We start from the raw sequence: 14,053 nt of genomic DNA, 5'->3' as shown, positions 1-14,053 counted from the left end.
GCAGAACCCAAGGGATGGGTGAGTCCCTGGGAGCCACAAACGCCTCCAGAGCGAGAGACCCAGGGGAGAGTGGGGGGGTGGGGGGACGCCGCCAGGGGCCACTCTGGAGGCCCTGCCGGAGCTGTGTGACCACGTTGGCCCGGAGAGGGCTAGAGAGTAACGCTGCAGGGAAGACAAAGGCCCCAATCCAGGCTGTGAGGAGAATCTGGCCTCCAGAGGAACATCCGGCTTCTCATTTGATTCTGCAGTTTCTGCAGCAATCCCTGTCCAGCATGGGTGCCGGAGGCCCGCAGCCTTGCCAGCTGTATGTGGTGGAAACCCAGTGGACACCTTCCAGCAGCCGTAATGGACACAACCCCAGGCCATTCCCTTTTCTGGAAAACCTCTGGAGAAGTGCACAGAAAACATGCAGGAAGACGTCACTGCCTCTTCTGCGGTGTCCTATTTACTTTCACATTTGAGCCAAAAAGCCATTTCAGAAGTGCAATCTCTCCTAACTAGACTTTTAATGGAGTTTTGTAATCCTTTCGGTAAACTACCTGATGTTATTGAGGAAAGTCCTCAAGAACAGCAGCTGAAAATACTTGTTAAAAACTGTTAAGTGAAACGGGGGACAGTCAGACAGAAGCACTTGGTAGGATTGGGACTGAATCCCAATCTAGTCTGAATTGGGACTAGTGTGTTTAAAAGTCAACATAACGAGTTAACATTTAATATCAAAAGAAAATATACTTGCTCAGAGCATGCTCACTTCATTTGCTCCAAGTTTTAAGTGGCCGACAGAAAAAGAAGATGCTTTTCCTTCTCAGGGGGCCTCACACTGCCCCCTGAATTCCACTGCTCTGAGTTTCAGAGCCACAACTTAAGAGGCAGCTGCCTCTGTTTTTCATGTAGATGCTGGAGTAAGAAAGTCTAAAAACACGGTGAGGACTTCCCTGGTGGCACAGTGGTTAAGAATCTGCCTGCCAACGCAGGGGACACGGATTCGAGCCCTGGTCCAGGAAGATCCCACAAGCCACGGAGCAACTAAGCCCGTGCACCACAACTACTGAGCCTGTGCGCCACAACTACTGAAGCCCACGTGCCTAGAACCCATGCTCCGCAACAAGAGAAGCCTCCACAACGAGAAGCCCGCGCACCACAACAAAGAGTAGCCCCCAGTTGCCGCAACTAGAGAAAGCCCATGCACAGCAACGAAGACCCAAGGCAGCTAAAAATAAATAAATAAATAAACAAACATAAATAAATACATGGCGGAAAAAAAAGTAAAAAGTCACATGTGACCCCACTCTCACACACCGTTTCCTCCAAGCATCCAGCCCTCGTAGCCACAGCTGGAGTGAGCGCACATGAGCTGGTTTTTCTGGTTTGTTTCATTTGAGAGTCTGTCCACAGCCTCGTCTTTTAAGGACAGACAAGCCAGGCATTCTCGCGTGCTCTGCTTTTTACCACACTGGACACACTGAGGTATGTGGGCGTTTGTTTTTGTTGGATTATTTCCTCAGGATAAATCACAGGGATGGATGGGACCAAAAGGACGGAACACGTCTGTAGTCTGTAGAGAGGTCTCTGGAGGGAGCACAGGGACAGCGGCGGGCAGCAAAGTCCACACACCACTGGTGCCCAAAGGACAGAGACCTCGTTTTCAGGGATTCTGCCTAAGGAAGAGCAGCCTGGTCTTCAGACTGCAGACACCACGTACTCCCTGGACCCTGTCTCGCCCCTCAGGGCTGTGTGGTCTATTCCCCACGGCCCATGTTTTTGTTAGCAAGTTCACCTTCTCTTCTAGGGACCATGGAAACACCTAGAAAACAAGCCCCTTTTCTTCTCTCACCTGAGAAGAGAGCTCTGTGGCCTACCTGGAACTACTGCCTCAAGTGGATGGGCCGGTTAACAGGTGCAATAGGTAGAATAATGTCCACAACCTAATCCCCAGAACCCGTGACTATGGAGCTACTGTGGCAGAGACTCAAGGCTGCAAGTGGATTAAGGCTGCTGATCAGCTGACTAAGAGAGAGCAGCCTGGCCTATCCAGGTGGGCCCAATGTAATCACAAGGGCACTTTAGAGTGGAAGGAGGTGGGGGAAGGTCAGAGCGATATGATATGAGAGGAAGTCAGCCTGCATCTGCTGGCCCTGAAAATGGAGGAAGGGGCCACGAGCCAAGGAATGTAGGTAGCCTCCAGAATGTGGAAAAGGCAAGGAAACCGATTCTCCCCTTAGAGACGCCAGAGGGAACCAGTCCTGCTGACACCCTGGTTTTAGTCCATGAGACCCATGTCGGACTTCTGAACTACAGACAGTAAGATAATAAATTTGTGTTGTTTTAAGCCACTAGTTTTGTGGGTAATTTGTTTTAGCCAGCAAGAAAAAATAATAGAAATTGACAGAAATAGAAACCAGGTAACTGACATCCACCACCCTTCCTCAGCCTGGGGAGGGAGGACCCGGACGGTCCTCGATAAAGGGCAGCTTCACGTGGAAACACCCTGGCTTGAAGACTCTGGTTCCCAAAGGCAGGGGTGGGATGACGCAAGGGCAGGGGCTGAGGCAGGCTAAGTGGGTGGAGGAGGGTGGCATGGAAACAAGAGGTTTAAACAACCACTGCCTTCTTCCTTTCAATCTCTCTTAAGGATGCAAACAAAACACACTGGGAATAGGTGGTACCATAATGTCCAGCGTATCAGGACCAGACTTGGCCTCCACTCCCAGGTCACTGAGAGGCATGACTGGCTATGAGTGGCTCTCTCATAGCACTGCTCAGCTACAGTTGAGTCGAGAGCCCTGCCTTCCGGAAGGGATCTTAACAGCAAAGAAGAAGCTATGAGCACTGCTCTTGGAGATGGTGGAAGGATTGCACATCTCAGTGTAGTAGCCAAGAGGCCCTCCAAGCTGTGCACTGTCTGGGTGAGCTTCCTGTGTCACTCAACCCCTGTGGATGCCTATCCTATAAATGAGAATGATGTTGCTTTGGTCCATGTGCGCTGTGGTCCATCTCCATCCTCCAAGTTGAGGAGTCAGTGACTTGGAGCTTCTCTGCAGCCCTCCCTGGAGACACAGGGGCGCACGCTGTGTGTCGGACACTATCTTAAGTCAGTGACTCATCAGGCATCAAGTAACAAGGCTAAGAAAAGCCCTTCCCTGAGCTCATCTCCCGTCAATGGAGACAAACAATTACTTAAGATTTCTAGAAATACCCAAGGCACTCACAGCCAGCTCCACGGACCGGCTCCCCTTTTAAATGTCAGTCCCTTGTGAGTCTTCAGCCATGTAGGAGTGAGCGGCCATTGGGCCCAGAGCCATGAGCTCTTCGGGAGGTGTGACCAGGAACGGAGAGTGGGATCCAGAATCCCACGGTTGTTCCATCACAGAATCCCTCCTTCTTGTCCCACGTGCCCCTCTCATGGCAAAGGCTCCACTGATGTTGTTCCCATGAACGGGAGCTCCTGGCTCCAGACAGCAAGGCCTGTTGTGAAGGTGGGAGACAGCTAAATCCCCAGAGCGGGGCAAGGCCAAAAGAAGCCCCTCTCACCAGCAGCCCTGCTGAGGGCACATCGAGCTGTTTCTCTGGGGGTACCAAGTAAAAGGCACTGCATTTGTGCCCGGAGCCAGCATGAAGGCAGCTTCCTACCCAGGCTATATCCCATGGGGTATGGCAAGATGGAGTGGGTCAAAGCTGGGCCAGCATCCCCAGGTCACCTGTTTCAAGCTGTGTCTCTGTGAGTTGAGGATTCACCTGGTGTCCCTGGTGACCGTACATGCCGGATGCTGGGGTGGGGGCAGCCCACGGTCAGCAAGGTGACTTGGCCCCAGGGTGGGGGGATGGACACTCCAGGCCTGACCTTGTGAACCCCAGTAGTGGAATGGCCCAGTGACAGGACAAGCACGGACATGCAGCAAAAAGAGGGGCAACTCCCAAACTGAGAGCCGCCTCCCATCTCTCTAGTGAGGTGGGCAGGTGGTATGAGCCTGGTGGGAACTGTGGCAGAGTGAGGTGGCCTTACAGCCCTGCAGGTGAGGGCTGTGCCCCTCCCTGCCTCTAGGGTGTCTCCTGTCTCCTAGGAGCCTAGGCAGCGAAGCAGGCACCCACCTGCCTCGGGCATGTGGCAGGAGGTTGGAGCTCAGGCTCCAGAACAAGCCTCCCCACCACACAGAGGACACAGCCACCAGCTCTTGGACCTTCTCCGAACCCAATGGCCTGGAGGGCTGTATGGGGCAAGGAGCAGAGCCCCCTCCAGGAAGCCCCCTCCACAGCCCTGTCTAGCGTCCGTGGTACGTTACCATATTCGCCAAAACGCAGGGACTCCCACTGCTGCCACTCCACCAAGACGCTGACGGCGCGCACGCCCATGTAGATGAGCAGCATGCCCACGGTGGCGTCCAGGAGGAAGTTGATGAGGTACCTGTGAGGAGAGGGCACAGTGGCACCATCAGGAAACACCACCCAGGGAGCTGGGCCCACGTGCTTCCAGGGCCAAGGTCAAGGCTGGGGACCCAGCACTGTTTGGTCCTGTTCTGGGAGGTGGGAGCCTCCAGTGTGCCTGTGCAAGAGGCTGCAGGGCTCACCTCCGGGAGCCCAGGAAGGCCTCACGCCCCGGGACAGTGCACTGCTCAAAGTGGATGGAGGAGCGACCAAGAAACTCAAAAGCCCTCAAGTGTTCCTGCCAAACGAAGACTGGGACAGAGTGCCTGGAAGCAGCCAAGGAGGCCGGTAGCAAAACAGAACTCAATCGATAAAAATAATTTGTGCCATAACTGTTCACTCCCTGGAGGCCCAGCCCTCCCAAGGCCCCGAGACCGTGCTGCTGCAGCAGAGCAGTTCAGGAAATGGCCCCCGGGGTTTCCTAGACCAAAGAGGGCAGGGCCCTGTGGCCCCTGCTCATCCCTGTGCTTCAGAGCCTGCCATGGAAGCAAGCACAAGTAAATATTTCTAAAGAGAGAGCTTAACCCCCCATGGAAAAGACAAGATGATGGAGGAAGGAGAGGAGGGTCAGAAGAGCATGCCCACCCTGACCTCTCGTTGTCGTGGGGTCTGTTTTCATCTGTCCGACACACACTCCTTCCCTCACCAAGGAAAGGCCCCTGGCTCACTGGCCTTCCCTCGAGGGCCCTGAACACAGGCTGCAGCTCTCCAGACAAAGCAGGAGACAAGCAGTCACGGGGTCAGGTGCTAGCCCTCTAGATGCCACATGGCTAGGAAACCCCCCTAGGGAAGCTCTGGATACCACAGACCAATTGCGGCACTGCTGAGCTGCTCAGGCTTGAGACATTTTATGCAGGCCCATGGCCCCAGCCCCAAGGCCCAGCCTCAGCGGCCTCAGTGACATGCACAGCACTCTGAAACCTGAGGGAGCATGTGCTGAGGGGGGAAGGGGGCGGCTGCCAGTGCCCTGGAGTGGCGAGAAGACCAGAGGGAGGGGACGGCCTTTTCTTCCTGCCTGCCCTTCCTCTTTAAAATCACAAGGGGTCACTCTCAGACCACAGACCAGAGAACATAGCGACTGCTTCCCAGGCAGTTTCTCCAAGTTCACAGCTGAGCTCTGGCCCTAGGCTAAAGCTGCTCTCAGATGCTTAAACTGCATTGGTTTCAAGTGGTTCTGACATCTGGGACCCATCCTGAAAATATCAAGAGAACCTGATACACATGCATGCATTAGTTCATTCATCCCTCACCAAACACTGATTCGAGTCTACTGTGTGCCAGGCCTTAGGAATAAAGACAGAAAGCTCTAGACTCTATGCTCAACACAGGTGACACTGGCAGCCAACAGGGTATCCTGTGGGTCCCGGAGCCAGACTGGCTGGGATCAAATCCCCGCTCCGTCACTCTTGAGCTGTGTGAACTCAATTAAGTTATATAAATCTCTCTGTGCCTCAGTTCTCTAACTGTAAATGAGGATAATCCAAGTATCTATATTGCAGGGCTGTTACGAGGATCAAACGAGTCAACATACGTGAACAGTGCCTGCCACGTATTAAGTGCCACACAAATGTGCTGTTAGAATCATAGCCCCTCGGATGTCACAAAAGCCAAACTGCCACCCAGAGCAGCATCCCCAGCACGGGGCACCCCTGCAGCCACAGGAAGTTGTTCACCCTCCTCTGTTTGTACACTTCTCCTCTCCCTGAATTGACTGGCTTCCCTTCTAGGTCTGTAGAGTACCAAGATGCCCCAGGTCCAGCCCAACCCTTCCCCCACTTGTAAAAAGTCACAGGGCTATTCACGGATGATGGGGCTGCAATGAATCCTGCTGCAGCACTTGCTGTTCCACAGGCCAGGACCTCTCCACTCTGTGGGGCAAGGCCTGCTCTGCCTGCCTAGTCTCCCTCCAACAGCTCTTCAACCGACTGCTGGAGCTCACCTGTCTTTCCTATGTTTTAACGACAATATCCTCTGATTGAGCTATTAACATCTTCATTGGCAAGTGCCTCTATGACTTCCAACGTTGCATGTACTCATCATCTCATGAAACCTTCATGGTGATCCTGGGGATCTGGATGAGGAAACAGAGGCTCAGGGAAGTTGAGCTGCCTTTCCGCTGATTGGCCTCCCATTCAAGGGCTCTTTTCACCACACCTAACTTCATTTTGGGCCTTTTCTCCTTTGGCTAAGCACTCCAGATCTGTCAGCAGTCCCCTCTCCATCCCAGCTGTGATTCAGTTTGTCAAAGTCCACCAGTGACCAAGGCGGCACCAGGAGACAGGGTTCCTCACCCCAGTGCCTCCAGGGTGAGCAGCTGGCTCTCAGCATATCCTGGCCAACCAAGAAAATCCACCAGAGGATGACACAAGCTTGCCGCTGGGCTCAAGGGTTAGAAGAACAAGGCCCTTTCCTAACCAACTGCCCTATGGGAGGATCGCCCTTCCGGCCCCATGCTGTGGGACTACACCCTAACAGATTACAACCTATCCAGGTCTTAAGGTAAAAAACCCCGGGGAGGGAAGACTTTACAACCTCCTTCTGAATCGGGACCTGAACTAAATCTCAAAATTACACACTGTCACCAAACAAGAGAAGCTTAAAGGAATCATCCAGTTCAAATGGTCTTAAATATACACTGAACCTCTTGGCAAGGGACTCACCAGCCCTCCACCCCACTCTTCCTCAGAGGCACAGCAGGGCTGGGGGGCATTCCAGGCAGAGAGCAGTGCGAGCAAAGGCAGAGAAGCAGGAGACAGCTGGTGGGGTTGAGGGCCACCAGGAGCAGCCCAGCATGGCTGGGGCACTAAGTTTGAGCGAGGAAGGCAGCAGACGGAGCCAGGATAGGGAAGGGGAGCATCCTCTTCTACTCCATCTGCTAAGAGTGGCACTGTTCGGGTGCTGTCCGCAAGGAGGACAGGTATCATGGCCCAACTGGGGTTTTAGGCAGACAGCTTTGGGGGCTGTGTGGAAGGCACACTGACCGCACTGACAAGGCAGAACCACCCGTGGTCTTCAGGTCAAAGAGGTCAACGTTGATCAATAAATGGTCAACAATGGCTTTGACCCTGAATGGCTGACACCACAGAGAAGTCCCTGTGTGTACTGCTCCAGCACAGACACTCCTTTGGGGCATTATGCTGCTTTGCCAGGGGCTGCTTGGAAACTGGGAGACATAAAGGCACTAGAAGGCCAAGGGACAGAACTTAGGTTGATTAGCAGAAAGCCAGAGCACAGGGCAACTGTCACTGGGCAAAACCTTAACACCCAGCACGCACACAACAATCTCTCAGATGAGCACAGAGACGAAGGGGAGTTGCCCCCTCCCCAAGCTAGAGGGAACATGACTGCAGCAGAAAGCAAGGCATGGAGGGGCAGGTGATGTTTGCACTCAACTATGGGCCACTTACAGTGAACAAGGGTCCTCTTCAGTGAGATCTGCTAGGTATACATTTGCAAAGTGGATGAACAGCATTCCTATGGCTTGTTTGGAAGTGTCTAAAAACCTGTACAAAATAGAATCAGCACTTATTATCACTCTGACAGGAGGGTAATAACCAATTTGGGGAAAATGATAAGTCTGAAACATGAAAAAAAAAAAAAGAAAAAAGCCACTGGGGAGACCCCAAACTTCCAGTTACGAGTCACCTCTTCCTGGGACAATGGGACTAACTCAGGCTTGGCGTTTCAGCCCCCTTTCAAAACCGTAACACTGCATCCCTGAAAGGCCACTGATTAATAACACAGATTTAAACACAAGAAACACGTTTAAAATGTGTGTTTTCACTTTTTCTTTTTTTTCCTTTTTTTTGCGGTACGTAGGCCTCTCACTATTGTGGCCTCTCCCGTTGTGGAGCACAGCCTCCGGACGCGAAGGCCCAGCGGCCATGGCTCACAGGCGCAGCCGCTCCGCGGCATGTGGGATCTTCCCGGACCGGGGCACGAACCCATGTCCCCTGCATCGGCAGGCGGACTCTCAACCACTGTGCCACCAGGGAAGCCCTCACTTTTTCATTTTTGTTACTTCAAAACAAAATGCTTGAACACAGCTTTGGATGGGGTCTGAGGTGCCTCTACTTTAAAGAGCTCCCAACCGACTTCACACACAAGCTGAATGATGTGCAAGCTTAACAAGACTTGCACTCATCCAGCACTGCCTCTGGAACCCTAAACAACCTTCAGCTGCTGCCGCTTAACAACGGGCTCATTTGGGGCAGACAAACTTTTCAGTAAAGGGTCTGAGAGTAGATATTTTAGGCTGCGGGCCATCGTCCTCTGCAGCAACTACGCACTCTGCTGCTGCACTGTAAGAGTGGCCAGTCACTAGCAGCCTACTAACTATTTATGGAGACAGACAGCAGTCAGATTGGGCCTGCGGATTACAGCTTGCCAGCCCTTGGACTAGAGGACAGGAGTTTCAGAAAAGAAAAAACAAAGTTGGTAGTCTCTGGGACAGGTGGCAGGAGCACTATGGAGATAACGTGGGCCCTCAGTTTCTCCTTGGCCATGAACACCTGGGGACCACTCACAGTCTGCGGTCGAGGAACCTTTGGATTGTGGTCGCCTCTCTTGGCCTCCCAGGCTGGGCATTCAGAATTGGGCCAGGCCACTGACAGGGGTGATAAAGGGGGCACACAGGCATGGGTCTCAGGGCTGGAACAGACCTTAGAGATTATCCAGACCAACCCTGCAACTGAGGCCTGAAAATCATTTCCTAAAATCACGGCAAAGTAGGAGCTGCCAAAGGGGATTGTGTGTAAAACCCAACTCCACATTCCCCCAGGCCCCCCACCTGAGCTAGATACCCAGACTTGAGAGAAACTGACCGGTGGAAAATGAAAACGAATTATCAACATTGAGAAGTAATGCACTGAAGATCAATCAAGAATATGCTTATAATTTTATTAAGGGGCCTTTATCACAGAGATTTATCGGAAGTTTCCTCTGGAGGGAAAGTAGCTATTGTTAGGACAGGTGCAAGAAAGATGGCTTCTTAGGGCATTATGTTGTCCTGAGGAGCTGGCTGTCTCCTTCTAAGTGATTTATTTTTTTGGAGTTTTGTCTTTGGAAGCTATGTCTGAAGCTTTAACCACCATTTCTATGAAGGAAAAAGTGTTGCCACAAGGTCATCCTGGGACTAAGAAAGACTAGTTTTGGGGAGAGGGGCATCTACATGGTACATTTGACTTATCTCCAAATTTAGATGATTTTTTTGCTTATGCATAGAGAGTCCAAAGATTTAACATAGTCCAACAACAGGCAGACATAACTAACAAAGCCTGCAGCATGGACCGATACATCTGTATCATCTTCCACCTCCTAAAACTAGACAGCAGAGTTATGACAGAATCGCCACCATATGGCTGTCACTAGCCCTATAGTGGGCTCAACAGTTATCTGGAGAAACAGAAGTGCTTTCAAATTATACACAGTTCCTGATGATTAACTGGACTAATGGATTTCAACACTTTATGTTATGTATAATTGCTCACATTCCATGCCCCCCCCAAAAAACCCCCCAAATAGTCAAAAGCATTCTAGGAATGAGTTAATATTTAAATACGCACCATATCCTCCAAGGACGTCTTTCATGCTTTGGTTCTCTGAAGCGTTTGACTGAAAGAAAAGATAGATATTCAGTACCTTTCTACAGTGATAAGGAAGCAAAGTGCATTTAACAAGCTGGGGGTTCTCGGCACACTCAGTGTTTAAAACCACTGAGTCAGGGTACTTGCTCTTTAACATGGGACGATGTGCAAGCAGCCATGAAGGTCTCAGAGGCCCTGTTGCTACCGACCAGGGGACTCTTCCGAACTGGCTACTTAGGAAGAGTGGCTCCTCACAGCATGTGGAAAATCGCATTTTCTTCTTTGTGACAAGGGTCTCTCAGACAGGGACTGGAAACCGCAAAGGGGAATGTAGCTACTTCTAAGTTCAGGGTCCAACGACAAACCCATCCATCCGCCCACCCACCCAAACGTTCACAGAGCGCCGGCTCCAAGCCAGGCACTGTGGAGACAAAGGCAGAGGCAGCTGTAGGGGAGGGTAGACACGTACCCGCAAGGGTGGCGAGCGCTTGAGAACAGATAAGTCTGAGGCAGAGTGAAGGCAGGAGCCCGCCTGCCTGCCTGGAGGAAAGGCACCAGTCAGGAAGGTGGCCAAGCCCAGTCCTGGGGACCGGGGACGAGGCTAGCAAACGGACCAGGGAGGGGAGAGAACAGCCGTTCTGGACAGAGCACACACCATGAGCTGACAGGCACAGGGACATGACGTGACAGAGTGTGTGTGGCATAATTTGATTTGGCTTTAATATAGCAGGTAACAAGGGAGACAGGTTGAGCAGCGTCCTGAGTGCCAGGCCAAGGAGCCTGGAATGAATCCTGCCGGGAAGGAAAAGCCAGGGAAGAGACCTAAGCAGAGGCAAAGACACAGTGGAAATGGTGGAAAAGTGGCTCTGAATTGTGTAGATGGTGGGTTTCTGGAGGTGGAGAGGACTGAGCAAGGATGCTGATTGTGTCCCAGCACCAGGCAGTGGAGGCGGGACGCTCATTCAGCAACAGCCTGACCACGTCGAATGGCAAAGGGCTCCCCAGACTGACATCTTCACCTCAGGTGGGTCTGAGACATAACCGTTTACACTGAAGGAAACAAAAAAGTTCTAAGTGTCTTGTCCTCCACTGAAGCCCTAGGCAGACTTATTTCTACAACGACTCTATCTACTAAAACAAACAATGCAAGTGCCGCATGTGTGATGTTCTCCCACACAGAAGTACCGAGGAAGAAACAGACACGATGGTAGCAGGCAAGAACAGACTTCTGGCAGAGCCCCAAGCTGCAATGAGGATGCAGGAAGAGGAAGGCAGGGAGAGAGAAACGGGTGGCCAATCAATAAGCCCTCCTTCTCTAAATAAATACAGGCAGCCCCTGGGTTGCAAAGCAAGGACTGTCTATGCACAGAAATGAAATGTCTGGTGTTTAGAGACATTTTGATAGAGAGACCAAAAAGCAGATGAAATTGTGAGGAGGGCTCTCATCCCGTTGACACATGACAGATCCAAAACATCAACAAGGCCGAAGAGTCTTGAGGGAGGAGCTGAGGGAGGCCCAGAGGTTCTGCAAGCACCCTCTGGGCTGAGGGGCTGGGGGCTCAGGAAGGAGATGCGGAGGGAGCTGGGCCAGGACAAGCCATCTAGAGGGAAAGCCCACAGGCAGGGCCAGAGCGCCTCCTGCTCATGTGTTCTTCTCCTCAGGGGAGTCTGTCCCCATCAGCATAAAAGAAAGGACATCAAAACATAACCCAGGAAGAATGTCCTCATTCTTAGGAGGTACATGCTAAACTACCAGAATGGGTACAATTTACTTTCAAGTGGTTTAGGGGGAAAATTATACATTATTTATGATAATTATATATAATAAATATATTATAAATGGTATAACTTGTAATTATAAATAATTACACTATAATTATAAATAAATACAAAGTAATTATATAATATTTATAATTATATTAATATAATATACAATAAGTAAAGAGAAGCAAATATGGTGTTACGCGCCAAATTGTATTCCTCCTCCCACCCCCCTATTTCACATGAAGAAGTCCTACCTCCAGGACCGCAGAATGTGATTACTTGCAGACAGGGTCTTAAAAGAGGTAATAAAAGTAAAACAAGGTCCATGGGTGGGCCCTAATCCACCATAGCTGGTGTCCTTATAAGGAGATTAGGACACACACACAGACTGAGGGGTGACCATGTGAGGACACAGTGAGAAGACAGCCACCTGCAAGCCAAGGAGAGAGGCCTCAGGAGAAACCAAACCTGCTGACACCTTGACCTGGGACTTGCAGACTCCAGAACCATGAGGAAATAAATTTCTGTTTTTTAATACACCCATTCTATACTTTGTTATGGCAGCCTTAGCACACCAATACATGTGGCAACACAGTAATTGATAAACCTAGATGAAGGACATTTGTGTATTCATTAAATTTATTTAGACTTTTTTTTTAGGTCTAACATTTTTTGAAATAAAAAGCTGGGAAGAAAACACACTCTAGAAGAATGAACCAGTCCAAGCATTCATCTGGCAATATCGATCAAAACTGTTAATACCCACACCCCTTAACCTGCAGTGCACTGACAGGTACGTGTTGCACAGGTCTTACTGCAGCACACGCCAAGATGTATATAGGTCTTCACTGTCATAACAAAAACCCAGGAAGAAGCCATCAATGTGGGGTCGGGTATATACATCACGGTACAAGGCAACACCACGCAGTTACTAGAAACAAGGTAGATCTGCATGGATTAATATGGAAAGACTTCCAAATTATATTAACAAACTGCAGAATAATATGCCTACCATGATTCTGTTCAGACCCATTTTTAAAGAATATATATTTCTGCTGGTATTACGCAGGGGTTTTTTCCCTAGGATATGTAAGTGACTGTTAACAAAGGCTTCCTTTGATGAAAGGAATTATGGGTCAGGGGACCCATAGACTTTTTATATCATTCTGAATGGTTTAAACATTCTTCCATGTTCATATTGTTTTTATTTCAAAAAAAAAAAAAAAAAAGACAAGCCTGTGTCAGAGACTTGTATTAATGCAGCAAAGTGGGACATGGGAGAAGTGATGTGACTCACAGCTGGGCTCTGGTTCAAGAAAGGGAGAGGAAGGGTGTGTGCAGGCTGTCCGTGTGCGGGAGCACCCTACACGGGACTCAGAGTGGATTCAGATTCTTCTGAAGAGCAGACGTGTGGCTCCTGCCTTCTCCCTCTCCATGTCCTACGCCCTTTCCCTAGAATATATGAGTCTAAAATCTTTTTTTTTTTTAAATTAAAGGAAGAAGAAGCATTAAGAGAGCTACTCTAGATCTAATTTGGAAAAGAACAGAAGATCCCGTTCACCCAGCCATGTGTTATTGAGGGGCCTGCTGTGCTATGGGGCCAGTTCAGCAGGCGACAAAATAGACAAAACCCCCCACCTTCCTTACTTTCAAGGGGGGAGAGAGGAGTAAACACAGAGCATGTCAGGCAGCAACAAGGGATAGGAAAGCAGGAAAGGAGTGAAGGGGCCTGGGAAGTGGGTTTGCAGGGACAGATGAGGAGGCCCGGAAGGTGAGCATCAGTCAGTGAGAATCACCCATGTCTGCGGAATAGCCGTCAGGAAGAGGCCAGGGATAGGCGGGAGTACGGGACATGAAGTCAGGCCTCCCAGGCCTGTGGCCCAGGAAGCAAAGGCTCCCCTTTGCCTGCAGTGACGGGGGGGCAGCTGCAGGGCAGGACGCTGTGACCTATAGTCGAATAGGCTCACCCCTGCTGCTGTGCTGAGCAGCCTTCAGGGAGACCAGTATGAGAACCCACGGCGAGGCAGCGGTGGCTTAGCCAGCTAGCAGCAGGAGAGGACGACAGGAGGTGGGATCCTGGCTGTATCTTCAACACTAAGCCGACAGGACTTGCCGACAGGGTGGATGGGGGGGTGTGAGAGGAAGAGAACAGTCCAGGACAACTCCAGAGCTGGGAACTTACACTGTTCCACTGCACTTCTGGTTCTGGTTTGGTGGTGGTGAAAGGTGGGAAACTGAGGGGACACAAGACTTCTCTGCAGGTAAGAGATGAGGAGCTGCCT

General features: G+C 50.8%; 1 protein-coding gene across 4 annotated transcripts in view; it reads right to left on the bottom strand.

Annotated features, from left to right (window-relative positions):
- The window catches only part of LOC309967535 (store-operated calcium entry regulator STIMATE), a gene marked incomplete at its 5' end in the record, with an annotated part of 55,633 nt that overhangs the window by 9,765 nt on the left and 31,815 nt on the right, over window positions 1–14,053 (bottom strand). For all 4 annotated transcript variants that reach the window (XM_082848248.1, XM_082848249.1, XM_082848246.1 and 1 more), the window contains 3 exons: window positions 4,281–4,402; window positions 7,830–7,925; window positions 9,987–10,035. In XM_082848248.1, coding sequence (XP_082704374.1) covers window positions 4,281–4,402; window positions 7,830–7,925; window positions 9,987–10,035 — 267 coding nt within the window. The remainder of the gene's footprint in view (window positions 1–4,280; window positions 4,403–7,829; window positions 7,926–9,986; window positions 10,036–14,053) is intronic.

The sequence above is a fragment of the Leucopleurus acutus genome (genome assembly GCF_964270905.1).
Source record: "Leucopleurus acutus genome assembly, chromosome: 10".
Taxonomy (NCBI): Eukaryota; Metazoa; Chordata; class Mammalia; order Artiodactyla; family Delphinidae; genus Leucopleurus; species Leucopleurus acutus.
The sequence above is the reverse complement of the archived record's forward strand: the minus strand, read 5'-3'. Positions and strand labels throughout refer to the sequence as shown.